At 32.8% G+C, this 27,803-nt stretch overlaps 1 protein-coding gene across 11 annotated transcripts in view; it reads right to left on the reverse strand.

Annotated features, from left to right (window-relative positions):
• Positions 1-27,139, reverse strand: part of LOC138126310 (receptor-type tyrosine-protein phosphatase C-like) — a 45,570-nt gene extending 18,431 nt beyond the window's left edge. For 2 of the 11 annotated variants that reach the window (XM_069042068.1, XM_069042077.1), the window contains exons 1-6: positions 26,605-26,747; positions 20,571-20,706; positions 19,872-20,041; positions 19,416-19,821; positions 19,190-19,359; positions 19,054-19,129 (exon numbers count right to left, since the gene is read on the reverse strand). In XM_069042068.1, coding sequence (XP_068898169.1) covers positions 19,054-19,068 — 15 coding nt within the window. In that variant the 5' untranslated portion in view covers positions 19,069-19,129; positions 19,190-19,359; positions 19,416-19,821; ... (1 more) ...; positions 20,571-20,706; positions 26,605-26,747. Of the gene's footprint in view, positions 1-4,447; positions 4,726-4,781; positions 6,296-19,053; positions 19,145-19,189; positions 19,360-19,415; positions 19,822-19,871; positions 20,042-20,570; positions 20,707-26,604; positions 26,877-26,934 lie in introns of those variants that run through there. The other 9 variants (XM_069042069.1, XM_069042071.1, XM_069042070.1 and 6 more) reach the window with 9 other exon arrangements.
• Positions 27,140-27,803: the final 664 nt, after the last annotated feature.

Raw genomic sequence — 27,803 nt, forward strand, 5'->3', positions numbered from 1 at the left:
ATCCTTACAAACACCAACAATTAATTCCTGAGTAGGTACGTATTTTTGTGGTCAGCAGCGTCGAATGGGTGTGGATAGGGGTTAATTTATCCCCATTATTTTGGACCTAACGAAGGGGGGTTTTTTGGACTTGTTAGATCCTTCTAATGACCCAGAATTTTTTTGGCAGGTTATATCGGGACGACCCTGTATATTCTCTCTGCCATGCCCAGAACTCGCTTGGTGGTCAGGCTGGACACAAGTTGTCTCGTCATGTCATAAAAGTATAAAGTTGTCCGTAGCCATTATACAACGTGTAACGAAAATAAGTACATTAATTTTAATCAGTAACAGAACTCGTCATGATAAATAATTTTTCTATATCCCATTTTTTCTAAATCGGAATTTTTTTTTTAGCGTTTTCCCCCCCATAAATTAACGAGCCGTTTACGTAAACCTTCTAAGCACAGGTTCTAACAATGGGCAGTATAATTTTGTTTTCGTAAAAATACATAAAAACAGTCGTCACAGATATTTGTCAAATACTCACAATAGACTTTTAACTGTTTTTGTCTAATCGGTTATCCCTGTCGACCAGGTAGCGTGGTCTCCAGTGGCGGGTAGCGAAATTTGTGGAAAATTTTAAACAATTTTAACTCATTAACGAGAACGTTTACAAAAAGAAAATTATTTAGAATAGTTGTTGCTCTTGATGAGTTTTATTACCAGTTAAAATTAATGTATGTATGTATGTACAGTAGAGCCCCGATTATCCCGCTCGCGGTTATCCGGAAGTCCGTGCTATCCGGAAACAAAATCGATTTTAAAAATCCAGTTTTATCCGGAATAATTTGTTTCCAAACTCCGTTTAATCCGGAATTGGCCTTGTTCTTTTGTTCAGATTTTCAGAAGCGATAAAAATCTAGTATTCGTATGTTAAGATTCTCCGAAGTTATTAAATTCATTGTTAAGCCGAACTCCCAACCCCTTAATGTGCGAAATCATGCATTTATTTTTTTTTCTTGCTTGAATTTGGAGTAGTTATCATTCTTTCAGTGTACGTAAAATACAACGGGCGATTCGAAACTCCGCACGGATGCAGGTAAAGGGATTAAAGGTGCATGAATCTCCGCACGTTCCAAAAATTGGCCCTTTTTGGGTGCACTAAACTCCGCACGAAGAACAGGTAATGTGAAAATTTTCCCAAAGAGAATATTCTTTCATTTCCTTCACCAACAGTAAGTATAAACGCTTTGCAGGTTTTATTTATACATCTCCAGCGCTAGTCACTTGAACCAAGCACATGATGGAAATTAAACATGTAATTTTCACACACAATTTGAGTTTTACCTCGTTGACTAGTGGTTTAACGTATGGGATACATCTTTTAAAACAAACGGCTCACTTAAAACTAACGAAAAAGTTTAAAATCGTTCAAAAACGTTTAATAAACTTAAAATCTTATCATTTTTCCAAAAACCCTTCTAAGGATTACCTACCGGGCGCTGCGCCGCCCGTCCAGATTACCTGTGCCCGACCGGTGCGGAGTTTCGTTTTGGGATTATCAACCATAATTTTATGACACCCCGCTGGTTAGGGACCTGTGCGGAGTTTCATGCCGCCCAATACAACATACGTATCATTGAAATCGAAAGTAAACATGGATAAATCGATGTATTTTTCTTTAATATAAAAACATTACATTAAAATTTCCAGATTATCCGGAATTTCGCTTAATCCGGGAAGGGTCCGGTCCACATTAGGCCGGATAATCGGGGTTCTACTGTACTTATTTCTGTTACAGGCTGTATGTATGTTAATTGAGGCTTGAGGCTTTCGAGCTGGCCATTGTTAATACAATGTTTTTAAGAAAATCGCTCAGACATGTTTTTATTTTGAAAAATACCATCCTATGACGCGCAATTTGTTTAAACGACATCATTGGATTTTACGCATTTTTTTTAAATGATAACACCCCTATTTTCTTCTTTTTCTGACAGACATTCCTATTACCTAAACGACTAATGAAAAAAATTGATGCCTACAAAAATTTTTTTTAAGAAAATGACAAATTCTTCTTCAAAAATATAATTTAATTTTTGATGTAAACATTGACCTCAAATAATGTTCAGTTTACCTGAACTTGGCTTGAGGTGTAGGAGTCGGCCATCTGTCATCTATTTGAGTAAAATTTGTCATTTTCTCAAAAAAATTGTTATGTAAGGTATCAGTTTTTTCATTCATCGTTTAGACTTTAGAGTTTAGATAGTAGCAAGCTCTATTAAAAAAAGAAGAAAAAAGTGGGGGTTGTCATTTAAAAAAATTGGTGATGACGTTGTGGCGACCTCTACCGACGCACCACAACACGTACGTGTCGACACCACGGGGAGCCAAACCGAAGGGATAAAAGACGTCGCATCCCTTAGACTCGCTCTCTCGCCGATCAAATCCAGCCACGGCACCATCAACCACGCCGTTCACCATTCATCATTGTTACTTGTTTTTGTTATTCACCGTTGTTATCATTATTGTTGTTACATTAAACCAAATCACGCATCAAGCCGCCTCATTCATCCGGACCAACAAAGTACTCCACAACGTCATTGCGCAAAAACCAATGATGTCATTTAAACAAGTTTTCTCCTAAAAACGTCACATAATGCTATTATGAATTTTGTTCCAAGCTATATAACTTCCTTGTGGATAATAGACATACACTTCTGTGTAATAATAGTTATTAAGGTATCAGGGGTGTTATAAGGTTGATAACGCGCGAGGTCGGCAGAATGAAACCCGAGGGCCTCCGGTCCGATGGGAGTACGCCGACCGAGGGCATATCATTTATAACACCCGTAGTGCCTTCAAAACTTAATGTCAGACTAGTTTCGTGTGTTTTTGGATTGACAATGATTTGATTAATTTATACCAATGAGTCAAAATTTGGTCGTAACTAAGCAACGAAGACCTTATAACGCCCTAGAGCCTGTTATTTGAAGATAATGCCCTAGGAGATTATTTCTTTAATAACGTATCAGGAAACTGTGTCATTATCGTTCAATAACAACACAGTCGGACATTAAATTGAGCACATCAAATATTTTATAGTTTAAACGGGACATGACGAAATTCCTAGCAACAAAAATATTTATGTAAATCAGTCATTTTTTTTAAGAATGTCAAAATGCCGCATCATTTAGACAACAATTCAAAATGTTTTCAAATGTTTTAACAGTTACTATAGACACAGTATACCTTCTAAGCAGTAGTCTCACTCGACGTCGGCACTTTGATGTTTTCTGAAACCGTTGTTCTTTCGCGCAAGTTACTGCGCAATGAATTTAACAGGTGTTTTACATGAAATTAAACGTTGCGGACAGGAATTTAAATCGGGGGTATTGGATCTCTTATGGGCAGTAACAAGCGCGGACTTACAACTGAATACAAATATTTTGCGGAGTGCGACTACTGCTTAGAAGGTATACTGTGCTATAGATCCGTATTATACAACTTAAAATATTGTGAAAAATAGTCATAAGACTTGTGCTTAATTTTATTACACAGAAAAATCAAAATCAAAAAAATCAAATGCACGCTTATGAAATGTCATACAAATGACAACTCTACCTCATCCACACAGTTGTCACATAAATTTTCGTACATAGTTGCCATACTTGGCCACAATCATTTTGAATCACCCAATACTTGCTTTTAAAACTTTCGCGTACACCTCTTTTTCGCTGTATTAAATAAGGGTTGTAATTAATCAACTCTGACATTTAAACTATTGAAAAGTCAAAATGCCTCGACTGACAGAGCAAGACAAAGTTTTGGTGCTTTCCAAATTAGAAGAGGAGTGGACCATAACAAAGGTTGCTACTCATGATGGGCTAAAAAAAAGCACTTCTAGAAATAATAAGTAAAGAAGATGTGAGAACAAGATGGGACCGTAAGTAAAAGACCGATCATAATTTTTTTAATTGATGTCAATGTCATCTTTAACCTAATCTCAAAATCACCTATTCACACTGCTTAAATTTTGCAAAATCGTTATTACTTGGTTTTGAATGTGTACACGAAAGTTTCGAAAGCAAGGCAAGTGTACAATGGCCGGCAATAAAAACTAGCCATCACTTTTCTGTTACGTCAAAATCCAAATGTGTAATTAATGCTTTAATGACACTGGCATTTAAATGATGGCTAACTTTTTTTGCCGCCCACCGTACTTACATGCCTGTTTGGCTGAGTTTCGGCAAAAAAATCCAAGTTTAAATTTAGACAGGTATGCAACCAAAATACAGAACATCTGAACGTCTGAACCTCAAGTAGATTTGGACATATGTACTTCCAAAATCTCAAAGGATTCTTTGATCTAAACAATTGTTGGGCGCACGGTACATATGTACGTACAAAACGCTGTTTTCGGTATAAAACTATTTATAAACTAAATGTAAAACAGAGGTAGACATACTTGTTTGGGCTTGAGACTTGAGAAATTTGATGAATTGTTCGTTATTCGTACACTTATAAAAAACAATTTTCCTTCTTTTAAAATTTTAATAACATCTTTCCGAGCAGAGTTGTGATTGTCTGGAAAAGTTTCCCATCGCTCATCCACTACATATACTCGTAAATGAGTCTTAATACGAACAGAATCAACTATTCTCCACGTACTGTTATGTTGCGCACTATTATGTTGAGTTAAATGGAGTTGTTCTGTGCTATTGTCGAAATAAATTGAATTTTGTCCTATAAAATCAACGATAAAAAAATGATTTGAAATGTAAAAGTGTAATTATATTTACCAATGTACTCGCTGTCTTTATCCTTAAAATCCTCAATAAACATACCTGGACTGTCGCCATCGGCCACACAATAATGATTTTCTTCACAAAAAATCAGTTCAAACAAAATTAACACAACCAAAATCCCATAATAGGCATTAAGCATTTTAAAAATAGGTCTTATGAATTACTTAGCATCTATCGCACTAAATTCCCAGCGTAATCAGACGTATATCCAGGTTAGATTAAATGTTGCTAAATACCGGGTGGGGCATCGTATACGCGCACGCGAAAAATCGCGACTTCTAATTAAATTAAATTGTCGAAATTTTATATATCTAACTAATTATTGATAAGGTATATTTGAGAATTTTTTAAAAAATGTTTGTTAATAAATAAGGCCGTAACAGTTTTATTAGTTTTCTGAAATTAACTGTTAATTTACCTATAAAGTTTTTACACTAAATGAATCTGTATCTGTTAGCGCATCAAACCCTGGTGGCACAATTATAAATTTTGACTTGGTTAACTAAATAATTCGCTTTTTTATTTAAACGCAAACCAGACGCGTGATTTATGGCACAATGGTATAATTTCCCAACAAAAGGTATTGCCGACCGTTTTAAACCTTTTTGCCATAAAATTGACAGTTTCCATTGTCACCTAAATTTACGATAGCACAAGTAGCAGGTCATAAATAAAAATGATTTTGAAAGTTGAAATGTAAAACTGCATTTAATTCAAAATCTAATTGGTGTTTTCTTTTCCGCTGATTTCGTAAATAATTATAGGAAGTGAATCTGGGTAGGTCAGTGTAAAAATTAGAATTTGACTTTTTGGTTGAAATTTATAATCTATTCCATCTTTAAAAAAACAATAGGTTGCCATGCTTTAATTTTGTTAAATTGGCAGTACTGAGGAAAGTAGTAGTTATATTTCATTTCATGTTGGTTGTAAACCTTTTTGAACTAAATTTGAAATCCTATGTTGCAAGATGATTCTAAAAAAAAAGTAAATAAAGTCATCAATAAATGTCATTTTGACGTTTTTCTAGTTTATTTTAAATTAAACAACACAAAGTAATAATTTAAAGGGTTTACTAATGCATAATGCCAAAAGTTGTGTTTTTTGAGTCAAAACGTAGTGTGTTGAAGTGCTCCACACATTTTAAACGAGATAGTCCCGATGTAAGTAACGATGCGATTATTATTAACAGATTGATGGACACCTTCAATGTGAGAACGATGAATTTGTATTCGATTAAATCCTAAACTGTATACAGTACAACTTCGACAATTTGGACACACTCTGGTTCTCTCGTCCATTCGTAAAAAAGCGGAACATAAGTATGGCAACATTGTGACTTCAAAATTTTCAAAATTCCTAACCAAACTTTTTTTCAGATATACAGGATGAAATCTGTCAGATTGTCATGGCCAAGCATCGTTTTTTTAAAGTTGGAATACATTATACATTTTATTTTTTTTTGGCTTTGTTTGTAAGTGAAAAATTATCAAAAAATTATGAAATGTACCTCATCAATAGCCAGGTAAGTGTGAAAAATTTCGACAATTTTATTTAATTAGAAGTCGCGATTTCTCGCGTGCGCGTATACGATGCCCCACCCGGTACTGATTTCACTAGTCTACAAATTTTGACTTTAAAAAAGTATTCTTCGCGTAAACTACTTTTTTTAATTAATCTTCATATGCTGAATACAAAATTTATAATATATATGTACTTAAAATTAGTTTCCGTTTTCTAGAAAAAAAAAATTACAACATTTTTGCAAAAATTAACAGAAATCATACTGTTCTTATATACATTATTCTATATATTTTGTATTCTGCTTCTGTAACATCTCGACAAACTGTCCAGCAATAATACTCGTAATAATACTCGTCTACAGTGGAAAAATATTCGGAATAATTTTAACTAATTTTTGCTTATCTACCCATGCTGAATAGGAGTTCATAAGTAAAAGTCATTTATTAGTTTCAGTTTTCACGATACCTGATATCTTCCAAATTTAACGATCCTAGCCTTCTTGAACTAGATAATATTGATATTTACTTAGTTAGTTGGCATCAAAAATGTTGAAAATATTGTGTTTTAGTGCTCTGTTCTGTATTACTAAGTGATAAGAGTGTTAAAAGAGACATTTTGCTATAAAATATAATTAATTTTTTTTTACTTTTAACACTTTTATCACTTAGTAATACAGAACAGAGCACTAAAACACAATATTTTCAAAATTTGATGCCAACTAACTAGTAAATATCTGTATTATCAAGCTCAAGGAAGTTAGGATCGTTAAATTTGGAAGATATCATTGATATCATTGATTCAAAGAATGTTCCCTTCAGTCTTTGTAAAGATGATGAAACTCTCCAAAAACGTGCCTGTGGGTATTTATAGGATGTGTGGAGTATTTGCGCTGTTTACGTGCACTTTCAACTATATTAGTATGTATGTACTCGTACTATTGCGGGCAAAAAAGTGGGACATCAAATTTCTGTCAGTTTTGAAAAATTCGATGTAGTTCAAGCTTTATTGTCATTTTTTTGACACTATTCCAGCTGACAGTTTAAAAATTTATTTTATACTCCTGTTTTTCTTTTCCAAATGCCCTCTTCTTTTGATAAAGGTAGATTTTGATTGGAACTTTGCATTTAATAAATATTCACTACGTGCTTACTTACAATCATTCCCTACAACCTACAATACTTAATGACAACGTCAATCAATTGAAAGTAGGGTTAGAAGGGTTATTTCACATTAAAAGTCAAGACAATGACGTTGATGTCCCACTTATTTTGCCCGCAATAGAACATACAACGTGTAACAGAAATAAGTACATTAATTTTAACTGGTAATAGAACTCGTCAAAAGGAACAACTTTTCTATCTAGCATTTTGCCGAAAAACGATGTTTAATTCCAAAAAAAAATTGGAGAGATTTTTCACTAAAATAATCCTACGCCACTAAATACTGCAATGGCTAATTGAAATCAGCGCTAATATGAAAAAAACGTGTTTTAACGCCGAAATCGAAATTCAAATAAATCTACCCGTATAGCAAAAAATCCACTTCGTAAGAATCTGGTTGTTTCACGTTTTTAGGTTTTAGGAAAATCTTTCCTATTTTTTTAAGCCACTACGCAACGTTTTTCGCCAAAATGGCAGAGAGAAGAGTTGTTCCTTTTGATGAGTTCTATTACCAGTTAAAATTAATGTACTTATTTCAGAAACACCCTGTATATTATATTAAAGAACAAGTTTTATAAGGGTTGATTTGGCGCACGAGTTCCAGGTGTATGGGACGAATGCGCCAATGCCCTTATTAAACGAGTTTTTTTATGTTAGTTTTTCGAATTTGCACCCTTGTTTTAATTTTTAAATAAAAAAAAATAAAACTTCAAATTCTAGGAAATTTTGTATTAATTGGTAATTCAAGGTAACGGATGCAACTACATCTGCAACAGATGTTAAAAAGTAGAGTTTGAACATTAATATTGGAAGTTTTTTGGTGTAATACACTGAAATATTGATACAAATTTCATTAAAGTACAGTGTACTTTTATAAAGCCATAAACGACTCCTACTGACTGACGTTTATAGACGTATTATAAACGCAAATTCTAAAAAATATGTAACAGAACTTGAAAAAAGCATTTCGTCCTCAGAATCACAAATTATGTCGACTTGTGTAGGATCTATCAAGTTGTTCTACATGCAGAGCAAAAGTCGTTGCTATTATCGAAGCTCTACTATAAAATACCTATCAGAGAAGTGATTTTCGCACTGCTAGTGTCGTTGCTGTCATCGTCGCTCTTATCGCTTATCACAGCTTCAACATAAACGAACCCTAGTACCTATGTACAGTCACGAGCAATAAATTTTGGTCGTCAAGGTCATTCTTTGACGCAATCGAAAATGCTCCATTGTAAATAGATATCATAACCTATCATCATGTTGTATGACATTAATTGTCATTTTTTTCTCATTTTTTTGACACTTTGTTGACATGGATATAATCAGACAGGGACATTTTTTAAATTTGTGACATTCACGTAAAGTGTAAATAAATCTTTAGGAACCGTAACCCCACTTTAAATTCTTGTCATTTTGAAATGCATATTGTTATTCTGCCAATCAATTGAAACTGTTTAAAGCTCAGATATTTCAAAAATCCAACATGAATGAACAAAATTAGAGCAGTCGTACATAGATAACCTGAGGTAAACGTTCGGTGTAGTAGAAAATGACAAAATAATTTCGAGTTTTGAAATTTACCACCCAAAAAATCCAATCGTAATCAAGACGGTAATCATAATGACAATAAAGTATGGATTACATTTCTTTTTTTGAAATGACCGTCGTCGTCCTCTGAATTATTCCTGTTTCGATTTTCTTGCCTAGGCAGGGAATAGTATATTGTGTTATTAGTATTAAAAGTGATCCTTTTTTTGACGAGCAATTTGTTTGCATAGCGAGGCGAAGCGAAGCGTAGCCGAGCCACTGCAATAATTGCAAGACAAAAAAAGTCACTTTTAATACGAATGACACATACTATTTTTTCTCCAACCAAGTAAAGGACAAATCGGGTTTATATTAATTTTTTACAAAGTTGTTCTAACTGTACTTTTTATATTAATATTAAAAAGTAGTAATTTTAGTTAGTTCATTTTATAATTTTGAAATAATTTTTAAGTCTAGTATTAAAAGTAGAGGCAAAAGTGTTGCCTTAGTAATAAATAAATAACATTATAAAAAGGTCCGTCGCTTATCTACATATAAGAGAGAGCGTTGTGTGCTTTCACTCACTTTTGTATTCAGTTTTGTCTTGTATGTCAATTAATGTTATGTTATAAGTGAGCATCTGTTCTTCATTTCAAATACATATTTTGCTAACACTATCACTGCGTATTTTGTTCGTTTCGTACTGGGACACAGTACTTAACAAGTAACACGTAACTTTTTTCTACAGTTACGAAAACATCAACTTTAGTGACCAAAAACGGTATTAAAAGTGACCACTTTTAAGACGGTTGGAGAAAATAGTATACATATTACATTACGAGGATGCGAAGCGTCCGAGTACTTCTTCTTTTTAAAAATTTAAAAATAAAATTCTATCGCATCAAGTCGGACACAGTCACCTAGGTAACGATAACTATTATAGTAAAATGACTATCTACTTGCAAAGTAAAAATGCCTCGGCAGACAAAAATCGCAAAATTGACTAGGCTTGAAAAGTGACACTTTCCAGATCCAACTGCGTCTGGAAATGACCCACTTTCTTGACGATTTCAGGAAATAGTAGATTGTTTTATTAGGATAAAAAATGACACTTCGCTACGCTCCGCCTCGCAAATGCAAAATTTGCAAGTCAAAAAAGTCACTTTTTATCCGAATGAAACATGCTATTTTTTCTCCAGCCAACAATCCATCGAAAAAATACAAAATCTATAAATTCTAAAATATCGATAACATGACGAGTGAATCGCGTGCTCGTATCTACGTAGTCATGACATTGTTTACTTATGTCATTGTTTTGTGAAAAACTCAAATTAAATTATCTTGTGTGTTTTCTACAAAGAACGATGAATCCTGTAGAAGATTTGCCTCCAGATGTGGTAAAAGTGGCACAAAAAGTGGTTTTAGACTTATTTCCGACAAAATCTCGAGAGATTTATGAGACTACATACAATCGTTTCATGAAATGGTGCGAGGAAATAGAAGTTTTCTTAAACGATGCTCCAGATCATAAATACTTAATGATAAAAGTAAGTTTATAACCTTAATAAAAAGGCTTACATTTTATAAATTGTCTTTTAGGTCGTTGTAATCTTCCGAGTGAGCGGAGCATGTCGTAGTCAGGAATTGGTCAAATTAAAAATTGAACATATTGAAGAAATTAAATTAGGTTTATTGGTACAGATTCCTCATACCAAAACCAAAAAACCCAGATCATTTACGGTTATGGGAGAAAATTGTTTGAGAACGTACAGAAAATATCTACCCCTTAGATCGAAAAATTTTAATGAACGTCGATTTTTTATTAAATATCAAGACGGAGTGTGTCACCGACAAGCAGTTGGCATCCACAAAATTAGTAGTATTTCCCAAGAAGTAGCCAAAGATTTAAACCTGGAAAATGTAAATAAATATAGAGGACATTGTCTACGCTGCATTTCTGCCGCCCTCCTTGTAGATTCTTCTAAATCATGTAAAGTTTAATTTAATAAAATTTTCAAATATTAAAGACTACTTCATTTTGAAAACAAATGGAAAACAATCCAACATTTTTTTATGCTAGGAGCAAAAAGTACGGTGCGATCAATTAAAAAATAAATCGAGTCGGCGTGTTACGTATGGCAACCCATGCTATAGCATAGGCTCCAAAGCAAACTTGATTTATTTTTTAAATGATCGCTCGGTACTTTTTTCTCCTAGCATAAAAAAAAGTTATGTTGCCTTAGTAACATCGATTTTTTTTTAGTTACAAGAACGTCTATTTTAGCTTTCAAAATTGGTATTAAAAACGGCATATTTTAAGACGGCTGGAGAAAATAGTAGTTTATTTGACGAGTTTATGTGTAAATTGGCCCAATTTACACACGAACGAGTTGAATACAACGTTTTTTTGTTCGACGAGCCCCTTAAAGGCTCCAAATCGCTTAAAACCTTTAAAATTAGCTTGACGTTTCGTTTTGACAAGTTGTGACATTTATCAAAATCCGTTCACATAGAAGAAAATTCTCAAATTCTGACAGTGTCGAACACAAAATACTATTTTCCAGACGATTTAAACGCATGGAAAATCAGTTTCTAAACGGAGGCCAAAAATAGTTACTTTCTAGACGGAGGCCGAAAAATGTATGCAGTCTTAAAGTGTCGACATATTCTTACATGACGCGCCTCCGGATCTCCACGGACCGCAAGTTAAGAACCACTGCTTTCGACCATCAAAAACTAAAGTAAAATTGACTTTTGACGTTTAAGACTACAACGTAAAACTACATAAGATGTGAGGAGGCACACCGAACGCCGCGCCGCGCCGCTTAGATTAAAATCGGCGGAACTACGATATATTACATACATTAGTATGCCATTTTCCCCTGTTCCCTAATTTAAACGAGGTTTATCAAAAATTAGTCTATTTTCGGTTAACTACTTCAAAGTACAATTAATCAACACTCCAAGAGCTTGTCAACACTTATTGATAGATTTTATCCATTGCTATCATTCATTCTTAACAAAAGAATAAAAATGAAATTCCTTTCAGGTAGAAAATCTACCAAAAGAATTTTTGTTTCAGTGAATGCAGCAACTTGAAAAGCGTCAGATTAAATGTAAGTGTAGAAGACAGTTGTAATGAAAATAGCCAATTGCAGAACAAGTATAGAAAGTGATACTTTACTGAACGAGTAGGTATACTCTTATTTCAGCACGAGTGCTGGAGAGTACGAAGCGTACCAGTGTATTCAAGGAAATGAAAAAGTGCTATAACACAAGAAACACTGCGTCAACATTATAAAAATAAAAATAAATTGGGGTATAAATAGCAGTTGCACAAAGGACCCCTTTTAACTCATTTTTGAGGGTTTCTCTCTACCCTCTCGACAAATATAGAAAAAAGGAAAACAATTTGCACTGGAAAAGTTCTAAAAAAAGAAAAACCACGTGCGCGAATAAATTCTAATTATCTGAAATAGAACTGTGAAATTAAAATAGGGTCGGTCTTGTTTATTTTTGTCGTTTACGTGTGAAATCCCAAATGAAAATATCCCGGTTGAAAAGAGATTAAATTATCACGCAGCATAAGTAATGACGTTATAGAAGAATTTAATAGAACGTGGAAGGCATGATATTGAGGTCGTTCCAGTACCCTACTCGAGAGTGCGAAGAATGAATTCGTCGGAATGCACCCCATTCCATTCGCCGGACTGAAATGAAATTTAACTCTGCGGCTCCATTGATGTTTTCCTTCCAGCACTCGAGACTTTTTCTAATTGCTTCGTCTTGCAAAACGTCCATATGGGACAATTAAAATTCACAAATTTGTGCCAAAAAATCGCCTTACACTGACATCTACGAAAAGCAACCAGATATATTTTTTTTAAATTATGTTCTGTAGGCTTGTAAAATAGTATGTTATACGCCAAGGTAGAGAAGACATTTTTTTAAGCCGAGGTAGTTTATTCCCCGAGAAGCGAAGCTTCGAGGGGAATAAAGAAGCGAGGCTTAAAATTGTCTTCTCTAGCGTGGTGTATATATTATTTTTTTCACTACTAGATCCGTTAAAACCCTTTCTAATAATAATTATTAATTAAATTTGTTTGTCCGATGCGACGATCCGAGTTCTCATTTTTCAACGGTTGCTATGAAAATTGAAAATCGTCTGTCTACGTTAACCAATAAAATCAAAGAAAATCTTTCGTTGCTAGGTGACGGCTGTTCATTATTGGCCTTGGTTAATAATGAAAATTATTATTAACCTTGGGAGAGAAATTCTACTTCTGGGGTCGGTTCGAGAGTCAATAATGACGCCTTCTGAGACTAGTAGTGAAAAAAATAATTTTCCCCTTTGCGTAAATGAACTTCCTAATAAATTGATGTGATTGGAGAGAGATTCCTGCACGTTTGACGTCTGTGCGAAAAGTCAATTAGATGGAGAAGATCTTTTGTAGTCGGGGATGCAAAATTATTGGGGAAAGAAGTCGTCGGTCTAGGGGAGAAATAATTTTCAGAGTTAAACGGTGGCTGCCGGTCGTGGAAGTCGTGTGCTTCTCGAAACGTTTGTTACAAAGAAGCAACAGGTAGGAATATCTTTTTCACACAATTAACTGTTCCAAATATCAGAAAGACACATCTTAAGTTCCGACTTTTCTAAATTATATTAAAATTGCGTAAATAGGTCTCGTGGGAAATGCCACTTCAACTTATCAAATCTTCATCAGCATATATTTATATTACGTATACAAGTATATCGTTATTAATTTCCTTACAGTTTCAACATCCGCTCCATTTTTACATTTTGTAGGTACTCGTATAGTAAATTTGTATGTCGCTGTGTTAAACTTTTCATACCTCATTTAGAATAGAAATACATATATGTAATTTATTCTATAAAAATTGTATACAAAATAATACGATATTGAATCAAACAGTAACAGATTACAGAAGATATTCAATTTAAAGAGAAATGTGCATATCTGGTTTCGATTACAATTCTTGACCAATGACACTTCTGTCTAAAAATCTTAGATGAACAGAATGTTAATCCTTTCAACAAATGGGACTGGACTAGTACTTGAATAAAAATAATCTTAGATTCATAGGCTGTATGGAAATTTTTTTGAAATCTTCTTTTTCGAAAACGATTTATGTTTCTTACAGATTATTCATGATTGTGTTGATACTTCAAAAACAAGGCTTTCAAAATTTTTAGCTGCTATTAGATATATCTGCGAGTGCATAGATAGAATTTTGTATATTTCAATACTCGTAATCATACAATTATTAGTGATAAAACATTCAAATTTTTAAGGATTTACTTAATGGTTTGAGTGTAAGTTCATTCATTGTAAACTTATGATTCTATGATGCAATTATTCCTGATAGTGATATTTTATATTGTTTTTCTTATCTTTTGGCTTATTAATCAGTAGGTAAGCACCATATACATTGCTCAAGAAATAGTTACTAAAATTTCCAATTTCACGTTACGACAATTACTTGTTTTGTTTCCCAATGTTTATAATTGAGTACAAAAACATCGTGTTATCCAAAAAATGTGTAGTCAAGTCAGGTTTGGAAATGTTTGCGATTAAATTACATCGATAATAAATGTGAAATAAAATAAAAAAGAAATCAAAATGCACTAGGAGTTTTATCAAATTGTATAATAGTTATTTAAGATATAAGTGTAAAAAGTTATCCTTTATTGCACGAACGGGTTTAAAATACGACCGAGATACGAGGGAGTATTTTAAAAGATGTTAGTGCAACAAAGGAACTTTTTACACGTATGTCTTACAACATTTTATCTACGATCATGAGATCATCACACCGGTTTCAACATAAATTTGTATAAAATAATGATCATTGGTTCAATATTTCATGAATAACCAAAGTCGTTTGAGAACCACGTCGTTTAGCAACCTACTTCTAAACAATGTTTCCAACAAATTCGATTGTTGTATTCTTGACAGTTCTGTGCCATAAAAGCGAAAAATCGTGCTCTAAAACTTTTAGAGAACGATTCCGTCAGTTTCTCTAAACATCAACTTTGACAACGATTTTTAGTGCAAAAAGTGCCTACTTTTTACGCGATCGTAGATAAAATTATTTGTATGAAGTAGTTGCCTGTTGAAGTTTAATGTAAAGATGTGTTCAGCCGGGGTTTAAGTTATACCAACAATTTGTCAAAAAATTTAAATTATCTAAAAATGAAGTTGTAAAGGCTGCAGTTTTTAACAATACGTTCAAAATATTAGTTAAAGTTAAAAAAAAAACTTTAGATAACACAATTATGTTGGAGAAGACACGCGGTTTCTTCCGCAAGGCTGACTTGATTTTTAAATTTTTTAATCACACTTTATCACGTGATATTTATTGAACAACAATAAAACAACACATAAGATCAGAAAATAGACGCAACTGTGGAAATATTCTATCCTAAAACATTAATTACCACTTTTTTGCACTTATAATATAATACGAGTAGGTATACTATTTTCGGGACGAGAATTAAAATAACTATTGACGCTGATGCCACTACGTCGAAAGGCAAATTTTTGTCTCAAGAAATCATTCGTTTTTTCACAGAAGAGAAAATTGAATTTTTGCTGTTTATGTAGTTGCTAAGGCGTTGCTACATTTTGAAAACAATACAAATGATAATGTGTTGATTTTGAAACATTCTGAGCGATCGTTGATAAAAATTCATGCGTCGCACGTGGAATACTATGTTATTGCATTTTGTGATTACCTATTGCACATACTCAATCTCGTTGTGCAAACCTCCGTAAATAACTATTACATACATACAGCGTGATCAACAATGATTGAGTCTGTTGGCAATGAAACAATTGAAAAATATTGGTGTTTTTCTGTTTCGTAATTGGCACTGACCGGATATTTTAACTTGACACGACATTTAAAAAAAAAATAGGTTATGTCGGGTATGTTTATGCTATTACCATATACAGTGTGGAATAAAATGATTTACATCTAGTTGCCTTTGGAATTTTGCACATGTAAATTTTCCTGTACCGCTCTACTTTTTTTTTTGAAGTGCCGAACTATTAGTTCTGTCAATAAATGTCATCAATCGAATTGACAATTGTTACAATTTACTAAATTGAATTAACAAACGTTGGTGGCCACTTTCAGCACTAGCTGTGACTTGCTTTTGTTAGCTCCTTTTTAATTTCAATCTCTACTTTGCATTCATATCATCCCTTCGCAATAAATCACATTTGGAATTTTGGAATATTTTGAGGTTAGGCTTTGTTTTTTTTTTTTGTAGAGCGGCATTTCGTATTTTTACAAGGGTAATGCAAAGGTAACTAGATGTAAATCATTTTATTCCACACTGTATCTATTAACTAGTTAATAGATATTAGGCATTCACGATCTTTTTGGGACCGAGTTGGCTATGACCATCTAGTAATTTTGTTGGCAGTACCTCGGTGATAACTACGTTCCTTAAAAGAAATTGACACTTTTTGTGTTAGGTTAGGTTGTTTTTGTAATATCTAGTTGTTAAAGGTGGCTTTCCGGACTGTTTGTCACCATGTAAACAACCTCATAACGGCCGGAGTCCGTTAAGGGTGTCCGTTATGAGCAGAAGCGGCCGTTATGAATGACTAAATAACTATAGCAACGTAGATCTAAACTTTATTTTTCAACTTTTTTACAATTGGTACAATAATTAATGTTTAATGTTATGGGACACACCTTGAATTAATCGAAATCCGTATGCCACTAGCAGATGTAGACGAGATCGAAGATGATGCTTCAGACTTTCAACACCAACACAAGCGCGATTTTGCAGGGAATAACGATGACCTCACTTGCTCTCCGGACATCGGGAATATCTTGATCGCGATTTTTTAATGATTTGTCGTTTATTTCCAACGGAAATTTAAGTGTTGAACAAATCTGACAAACAGCAGCAAATGTAGACAAGATCGAAGATGATGCTTCACAATTTTAAGACTTACACAAGCGCAATTTTGCAGGCAATAACGATTCCTACCTCACTTCCGGACATCGGGCATATCTTGACTGCGATTTTTTATTGGTTTCATTCATTGATTTTCAACGGAAAATTAAGCGTTGAACAAATCTGACAAACAACATTGAAACAATTTTTTTTTTCACAAACAACGGTTGACATGACGACGTCCTCCGCACACTTATTAATCATTCGGTTTTTTCAATGGCGTTGAAAAAAATGTATTTCAAAAAGATAATTGTGAACGAATCGTAGAGATATTACAAAAACTATTGTACAATACACGTCCGTTAGGGCCTTTACAGCCTCGCCAGTATTATTCGACTCGCTCTGCGAGCTCGTCTCACAAAATCTCTAGCTCGGCAGTAAAGGCTATCCTAACGGACTTCTACTGTAAAATACTATTTCAAATTAAGGTTATATTATCTGAATAGGTACATTGTTGCCGGATCTTTTAAATCTGCTCTATACCTTTTAACTGGAAGTAACATTGTTTAATGGAATTTTTTTGTCGTAACAAAATTATTTTGGCAATTTTCACTTTTCCTTTGGCCAAAATTAATTATTTTTACACACTTAATACATCATTTACTTTCTTACGAATATTATAATAATAAATCTGGCAATACGGTGACAAGAATATGTCGAACAGACACTGACAGAAAAAAGGTTGCATCCGTTGCATCATTGAATTAGTTAGTCCAACATGAAAAGAAAAAATCATAGGCAACTCGGTCCCAAAAAGATCGTGAATGCCTTATATTTTTCTGTCAGAACTTGACATTCATTGGGCTGACATAAAAGCTAACTATGTTTTACGTGCATTATGATAATGTAAATAGGGATCGAGATAGCTTTATAAATCGTATTTTGGGTTGCATTTTTATCTGGTCAGGCTCGTCATCTTACGTGAATAATTCTGTATTATCGTATTTCGCCAACTCTTTCAACGGTTTCGCAATTTCGCATCGATTCGCATTTGGCAGCTGATGAAGCTACGAAATACCTAAACGGAAACAAAAACAAGCACCAGGCCATTTAACACGTTATTATTAATTATGTATTTTCATCAAATTACTGCTAATACCTATTGCTAAACTGTTACAAAAATTTAGTTTAAAAGTAAAATGTATTTTTCTACTTCGGTGTCACAATGTGCATTTTGTGACATCGAAAACAGTTTCACAAAGATCAATTTTATAGCATGGTTTCTAGTGATAATTGAATTTGGGATTGGTATTGAAAGTAAATTTCAGTGTTAAATGTGATGTCATTTGAACCTGAATCCATGTTTTGGATCAAAATAAACTATTAAGGGGGTAGATTATTATTGTAAGAACATCTGGGAGACCATTTAAAATTTAATCTTCAATGAAATGACATTGCTTCGTCAATACCAACCCAATTCCATTAAAATAAAAGTTACTAGATAATAATTTTATATTTAAAAATAGTAGTTTATTTAACAAGTTCTTGTGTAAATTGGGCTTTTTTGGCAGGAGTGGGCCAGTTTAAAACGCAAGTGAAACGAGCGTTTTAAAGGCCCACGAGTGCCAAAAAAGCCCAATTTACACACAAACGAGTTGAATACAACTTTTTTTGTTCGACGAGCTCCTTAAAGGGTCCAAATCGCTTAAAATCTTTAAAATTAGCTTGACGTTTCGTTTTGACAAGTGGTGACATTTATCAAAATCCGTTCACATAGGAGAAATTTCTCGAATTCTGACAGTGTCAAACAAAAAAATGTAATTAATGAAGCCGAAGTAGAAAAAATAGCATGTTACACTCGTTGCACAAGACATGTTGTCGAACTCGTTCCTTCTCACTGCGTTCGTCGTATTCTAAACCCTCTCGTTCGACAATATACTGTCTTGTGCAACTCGTATAACAATATACTATTACAATACATGTTTTTGTTCCACGAATCTGCAATATTTACGACACTACTCGTATATCTCTTGCTATTAAGTGAGCCAGTTTATATTGCTCCTGTAAAACAACGTATCTACTTATAACAGTGTTACGTGTTGTGCTAAATTCTCACCAAGGCGGACACCATATTTGCTATTCTCTTTCTTCATACTTTCCTTGTTCTCCTCGAGATAACCAGTAGGAAAATTCTGAAATTTAATGGCCTTGGAAATAGTGCACATGAGCCAAGTTTTAATACGAGTACATACCGAAAACTGTGTGTAAGACGGTTCGAACGCCAGTTTAACATATTTCAAGTAATTCTTTCTGCAATTTTGTTCCATTTCATCATTACGAACACTTTTGTCAATATTTTGATCTTCCTTAACATTTAACAGAGTTATTTCTTGCATGTTATCAATTTTGTTACCTAGAATTTCTACGATTTTATAATTAACTAGCTAATGAGAGTGTTATGTAGAGACAATATTATACCTTTACGTTTGAATTTTCTTTTCCTTATTACGAAAATAGTACAGTACGTTATTAGAAATGCAATCAAAACTACCAGAAGAACTGTAAACAAATAAAAATAATCATTAGAAGACATTGTAGAAGGATCACGAGATTTGTTCTTGTAGTCTGCTAGACTTGGAATTATTTTTATTTTTTCGTTGAGAGAAGTTTCACAAGTATAATTTAGGGTGTGATTGGCAATGCGTAAGTATCTCTTATTCTCTTTACAACTTAGATTTGAAGATAAATATGTAACATCGCCGATAGCCCAAAATGTTTCTTCTATGAGTATGCCATAATCTACCTTACTCGTCGTTGTTGAAATATTAAAACATGTATCAAAATTTTCCAATGGAAATTGTTCTTTCTTCCATTCTCCGGTTCCCTAAAACACCTCTTTAATAATGACTATGACATATACTCTTTTAGATTTACCGAAAACTTTTTGTTGATGGTACCTCGGTTAGAGTTTAACTGAATTGTAATATTACAACCACGACACATTGCCAAATGCATAGAAAAACATCCTTCTGGTACCAATGTACAGTTTTTTGTATTTGTATAGATCGTCTCTGTTTTACTTTCATTTGTGTACAGGTATGTATCTGTAATTGATAAATTAAATTTCACCTTTCTGATTGTAAGTTTTTTTTAGATAATTTCTTCATAGGTTAGTGATTGCTACAATTATCTGCAGGCACTAACAATAAATACATATCTACCGGGTGATCAAGAAGGACTGTTTAAGTTGGCAGTACAATTAAGAAAAATTTTTAATTCGGTTATTTATAACACTGCAACTGGATATGTTTTGTTGGTTTATTTGACAAATATCTAATGTAGGTATAGCATTAACAACGACAAGCCATCAACAACCGAAAGTTACTCCTGTTATATGATTTAAAATACAATTCAGTATTACCAACTTAAACAGTCCTTCTTGATCACCCCGTATTACTTACTGAAAAACAATCCAAGACATGTTGATAGTTCTTTTTATTAGACTATCTCAATTAGAATATTTTTGTTAATCAGTAATTAATTACATTTATTACCTGGGACAAATGATTGTTTGCAATAAGAAAAAAAAATATCTAAATTTTATTTTTGTTAAAAAAAAACAATGTTACTTACAGTTGTGCAACTTCAAGATATGTTGTTTAGCGATTTTTTCATAGAACTCTGTTACATTCAGGTTAATAATTGTATCATTATAATTGGTATCATTATAATGATAAATTTTCGAATCCTTTACTTTGAGATGGTACCACTACAAAATCATCAACTTGTGTAAACAAAGTAGAGAAAATTAAATAATAGTATATTATTATACTAGTTTCATAAGACGCTTGATTGTGATACGAGTTGGTTGGGGTGTGGGGGCACGACGAACGCAGTGACACAGTGCGTCTTATAAAACGAGTGTAATATACTTTTTTTTTCTATAGCAGATGTTAAAGTGTGCTTTTATCTATTCAAATCAAAAGGTCAAGTAACATTTTAACCGCAAGGGTAGATAAAATGCTACTTTAACAGCAAGGATAGATAACAACGCTCATACTAACGAAATTTTAAAACCTGACACGGTTAGTAATGATTTAAAAAAAAAATTAATTAAACAACAAAATACAAATGCTATAGTAATAAATAGAATACACGACGATAAAATTTTATTATCTACTCGAAGATAAAATACAATTTTATAGTCTTGTATAATAATAGTTATTTATGGTATAAGTGGCTTATTTATGATATTACCCACGAGAGATACCTCGGGCAAGCCCTCGTAGGTTATTACCTCGAGTGGGTAGTACTTAATAACTCACGTATGCCATACAACGTTTTATCCCATATTCCAAAATTTTTAGATAATAACATTATTAATGAAAATCTGCTCCCGATGGGTTACGGATGTTAATAACCCACGCTGCTAATGGCAATGTGGGTTATAACAACAGACTAGTTATAGCCCAGTTTACTTAATTAAAACTAACTAGTAAAACACGATATTACTATTGAATATTGGATAAATAACTATTTTTAACTTTGGTCGTATTAATTTGATAAAAGCCCAAGAAGATATACAGGGTCGCTTCAAAGTATGGCAACAGTTAAATATCTCGAGAATGGTTTCTTGGAAATCCTTAAGATTTGGTATGGAGTTAAGAGCATTTAAGTTCTATTCTTTGCAATTTTCTCAGTTTTATACCTTCATTTGTTTTCGAGATACAAGGCTAACTTGAATTTTTTTAAATGGCAACAGAGGTTAATTTTATAATTTTTGAAAAGAGATTTTTTTCTGAATTCAACGATTTATCACATGTAATAATTAGTTATAATAATAATAATAATAATAAGTTTATTCATGCCAAGATACAGCGTATTTGCACACGTCAACCAACTAGATTTAACTACCTATAAGAGAATGCAGCTAAAAAATTCAACTAAGCATAATAATATATGTACATCAAATTATAATTAATAAGAAGTAAAAGAGCAAAAATGAAAGCAAAGAAAAATTATTGATCAACTACAAGACTTTGTGCACCCATATCATGTAAAATCAGTGAATTTATTCTCTAAAAACTCTTCAAACGAATAAAATTGTTTTTCTATAAGATATGATTTGATTTTACTCAACAGCATCTTTTCATTAATGGTTTTTGTTATTTTCACCGGAAGTTTGTTAAAAAATTTTATGCAAAAATAATTTATAAGTACCATCCTTGGATTTAGATAATCTTATTGTTTTAAAGCTAATGGCTTCGGCTCGGGTGTGGTAGTCATGAAATGCACCAAGAGTAGGGTAGGAATCAAGATTTTTTATAATATGTTCTAGACACTTGTAGATGTATAGACAGGGTAGAGTGAGAATATTGAGTTTCTGAAAATATTCGTGGCAGTCATCCTTGTACCCTAATTTTGCAATTATTCTAATGGCTCTTCTCTGCAACCTAAACAGTCTATGCCGCGAAGGTGAATGACCCCATGCCAAAATGGCATACTGTAGATGACTCTGAATTAAAGCGTAATAAGCAATTTTTAAATACTGTTGGGACAAGACATCGCTCAAGTTACGTAAGAGATACAAATTTTTGGATATCTTTGTGGCCAGCTCATCACCATGCTTATTCCAATTTAGCTGTTTATCTATAAATACCCCCAAGTAGTTTGTAACATTAGAAAACGTTTCTGCAGTGGCATAGTTTTTTAATGTGAAAATTATAGAGATCGTTTTTTCTTTATTTAGAGTTAATTTGTTGGATATGAACCAATTTTCAGTAAGTGTAAGAAGATTCTTTTGATCAATCAACAGTTCAGTTAAAGATTTGGCCTTATTACTGACAGTCGTATCGTCGGCATACATTGTGACATTTTTATTTGATAAATATCCTGGGAGGTCATTAATAAAAATTAAAAAGAGAATGGGACCAAGTATAGATCCCTGAGGTACACCGTGGATAATCTTCTTTTCAACTGAGTAAGACCCATTTGTACGAACAATTTGTGTACGATCACTTAAAAATGACAAAATAAATTTTGTACTTGCAGGGTGGAAATTATATAATAAAAGTTTTTTGATTAATAATTCATGCGATACACAATCAAACGCTTTGGTTAAATCAAGAAAATTTACATAACAACCCTAAAAAAAAAATTTAAATTTAATTCAAAAATATATAAACGTAGCTACCGTTTGAGGCTCTTTTTATTAAACCTATCAAACCGTTTATTGGAATTCTTTGAAATTTGCTACGGAGTTAAGGGCACTTAAATTCTATAATTTGTATTTTTTTGAGTTTAATACCTTCATTTATTTTCGAGATACAAAGCTAACTTGAACTTTTTTAAATGGCAACAGGGGTTAATTTCATGACAAAGAGTGTTTTTTTTTAATTCAACACTGTATTACATAATGATCGTTTCATTTTTTGTGTGTCATCAAAAGTGTCATCACTTCAGCACAGCTTCATCTCCTGTCACCATATCCAATCATCATTAGAACTTCTATCCACTCGGTTTCACTTAAATGAGGCATTTTCATAATAAATAAATAAGTAATTAGGTTGCACACATTTTGACATAAATTAATAATAGAAACTGTTTTCAAAGGTAACTATGTTTATTTATTTTTGAATAAAAATTTAAAAAAATGTTTTGACTATTCTTATGTAAACTATTATTGCATGTGATACATCGTTGAATTCAGAAAAAAACCTCTTTTCAAAAATCATATAATTAACCCCTGTTGCCATTTAAAAAAATTCAAGTTAGCCTTGTATCTCGAAAACAAATGAAGGTATAAAACTGAAAAAATTGGAAAGAATAGAATTTAAATGCTCTTAACTTCTTACCAAATCTCAAGGATATCCGAGAAACCATTCTCGAGATATTTAACTGTTGCCATTCTTTGTAGAGACCCTGTATATTTCTGCCAAACTAGAAAAATAGAAAAATATCCTTCTGGTATCAATGTACAGTTTTTTGTATTTGTGTAGATCATCTCTGTTTTTACTTTCATTTGTGTACAGGTATGTATCTGTAATTGACAGATTAAATTTAAGTTTTCTGATTGTGAGGTCTTTAGATCATTTCTTCATAGGTTTGTGAATACTACAATTATCTACAAGCAGTAACAATAAATATTAGGTTCTGAAAAACAATTAAAGACATGTTGATATTTCTTTTTATTAAGTACACCATTTCAATTAGATCATTTTTGTTGACCAGTACCTAATTACAATTATTACCCAAGACAAGTGATTGTTTGCAATTAAAAAAAAAATCTAAATTTTATTTTCATTTAATATAAACAATGTTACTTACATTGGTGCAACTTCCAGATTTCTTTCTTAGCGGTTTCTTCATAGAACTGTGTTACATTCTGGTTAATAATTGTGTCATTATAAGTTGTATCATTATACAGGGTGTCCCAAAAATGGCGTACAAACTACTTACTACCTTATCGAGGATGTTTAAATGTACATGAAAAAAATATGGAAAAAATGTTTCCGACAAAAAAATCAGTTATTTTTATTATTAAAAAAAAAAAATGTTACACAGTCTAGGACTGGTTTACAAATCTATGAGGGGCGTGATGACCAACTCAATAGACCGGGACCAATGGCTTAACGTGACTTCCGAATCACGAGATAGAATATAGCCTTTTTTTTTCGCCCTGGGTCGGAATCGAACCCGCGACCCTCGCGTTCCTGAGCCGAAACGGACTACCTTAATATTCTGCCATATTATTATTATTATTATTATTATTATTAACGGTAATACAATGTAAACAAAGGCATATACGTACATCATTACCTTGAAATGTTACCGTAGTGGATTTAAAATAATTTTTTCGATTTCCAAAGCTTCTAAATTCTCTATTATGCAAGATTAGATATTGGTACTTTGTGATAATATGTACGATAAGAGGTAGCTGCCATGACAATTTCATACATATATGTATTTCAAAATAATTGACCTGTTAAGTGCCACTTTCAAAGACCGCCAAATCAGCAAATAAGTCCAATCAATAGAAGTTTTTTAACATTTTCCTGACGTTTACGGTAGTCTCTTCTACACCGTAGTGCACCGTTAGTACGCCATTTTTGGGAAACCCTGTATATAATTATATATTTTCGAATCTTTTACTATGAAGTGGTAGGTACCACTACAAAATCATCAATTTGTGTAAACTAAGTAGAGAAAATTAAATAATAGTTAATTATTATACAAGACGATAATAGTATATTAAAAAGCAAGTTTCATAAGCACGAATTTAAGTTTAAAAGGAATGAGTGCTTCAAGGTCTTATGAAACGAGTTTCTTTACACTATTTTTTGTAATTTGCCCTTTTTATACCGTTTTCAAACAAAAATTGTTACTTTAGTCGATTTGGGGATGTCTGTGGCGGTTGGTAATATCTTAATTTTAAAAGAAAAAATTTGATCTAGCCGCCTTTTGTTTTATCCTAATTCTGTTATAAAACACGAATATGGAAGAGAATCAAGATAATCTTGCATGTATAGTTTGTTTTCAAAATATATGCAGTTGTATCAGTTTATAACACGAACTACGTGTATGTAACTATCTCTTTTCAACACATGTCAAACATGTTAGTTGCCTCTGCTACGTTCGCTATTATTGCTATATTAAGATGGTCGCTCTATGCGTTTCACTCTGAACCGTACGATCTGAGTAACATAGAATCTGGAACTATTGACGTTCGTCGAATTCGGCGCGGCGTAAGATAAATGGAAAACTGCGCATGCGTATCATATAATAATTGGAAAGTCGAATGATATTTGGATTATTCAAAGCGATTATTTCGATTCATTCGATTATCGAAATATATCGATCATGTCCAACACTAGAAAATACCATAATTTTCGACAATGGCGGTAATATAAACAACTAAACCGCAGAAATTATGCCTTGCTGTCAAATACGGACGAACGTATGTCGACTTCTTCATTCAGACGTGACGTCACTGCATATAATATGGAAACAAACTATACGCCCCTTGAAGTATGCGAAATTGCTAAAAGTACGGTCAAATTTTTCCACTGGACACTTCCTGTTCTTGACACATTTTCTAATTTAAACTGACATGCATGACAAGATAATTCCGCATCAAGCTTTGCCAACCTAAAAATTTCGTAAAATGTTCCGTGAATTAATGGCTATAATAACATTGCAAATGATGACGTCGCGTTCGTTAATATGTCTATTAAAGAATCAAAATGGAGGCAAATTACAAAAAATTGTATTTTATCTTCGAGAACGTTTTTCAGCGTCGAGACATTAGTCGAGACTCTAATTACGCTCGAGAAGTGTATAATATTTAATTTTTTTCTATAGCATTTGTATTTTATTATTAAAACATTTTTTTTACATTTTACAAAAATCTCGTTAGTATGAGCATTGTTCAGTAATAAAAAAAATAAATCACATTTTAAAATCTCGGGAGTATGAGCGTTGTTAGGCTAATAAAAAAAATTAATTACTTTATCTACCCTTACGGTTAAATTGCTACTTGACTTTGTTCAGCCGTCTCTCAATACAATACCTAATTTATTTATGATTTGATCGATTTATTCATTATTATTAATTCATGATTCTAAATCCACACATAAAAGTTTATACTAAATGGATAAAGTAGGCATACTTGTTTAAGCTTGAAACTTGAGAAATGTGATGACTTGTTCGTTAGTCGTACACTTATAAAAAACAATTTGCTTTGGTTGAAAATTTCAATAAAATGTTTCCGAGGATTGTTGTGATTGTCTAGAAAAGTTTCCCATCGCTCATCCACTACATATAAATGAGTCTTATCACGAACAGAATCAACTATTCTCCACGTACTGTTATGTTGCATACTGTTATGTTGAATTAAATTGAGTTGTTCTGTGCTATTGTCCAAATAAAATGAATTTTGTCCTATAAAGTCAACGATAAAATAATAATGTAAATATAAAATTGAAATTATTATATTTACCAATGTACTCGCTGTCTGCATTCATAAAATCCTCAATAAACATACCTGGACTGTCGCCATCGGTCACACAATAACGATTTTTTTCACAAAATATTAGTTTAAACAAAATTGACACAACCAAAATCCCATAATAAGTATTAAGCATTGTTAAAATAGGTCTTATAAATTACTTAAAATTTATCATACTAACTTTCTCCAGCGTAATCGGACTTATATATCCAGGTTTGATTAAATGTTGCTAAATAGGTACTGATTATTGTAAGTAGGGGACTGATTCACAATAAAGAATTTGTATAAAAAGTTTTAAGTGGGTTTAAGCAGTTACAATGATATGTTAATATTTGTCACTTAAGACAATTTTTGAGACAGACATTTACAAAAACGGAATGAGTGGAATACGAAAATACGAAAATTGCGGGAAGATAGTAAGTACATTATTACCGTGGACACGGGAAGTGGAGTCTGTTCAGTTTTCAACAGCAAGCAGTCACTAGGTTCACCACACTCTGAAAACTCAAGAAGTACCTACGAACAGGCTGGAGCTATCGATTAATAAAAAATCTTAAGCATCCGAAGTCCCAAAAAACTCACGAAAACATAAAACGTGAAGAAGCGTGTTTTTGAAGCCTTTGGTATCATCTGTACGCTTGCCCGATATCGTTTTTTCTAGTGTACCTAGAGAAGAGTAGCGCAAATAGCGAGATCAAATTTCATTGGTGGCTCACTTTCACCACGGCCTATTTAAATTATTTTATTAAATTTATGCATCATTGTGACATTTCAGTTACAAAAATTTGCCAATTTATAGAAGTGACCGGTTATAGTGCAAAAGGTTGCACAAATAGGGCAGAGGATGGATTCTCTTTGGG

Source organism: Tenebrio molitor, chromosome 3 (genome assembly GCF_963966145.1).
Source record: "Tenebrio molitor chromosome 3, icTenMoli1.1, whole genome shotgun sequence".
NCBI classification, from domain to species: domain Eukaryota; kingdom Metazoa; phylum Arthropoda; class Insecta; order Coleoptera; family Tenebrionidae; genus Tenebrio; species Tenebrio molitor.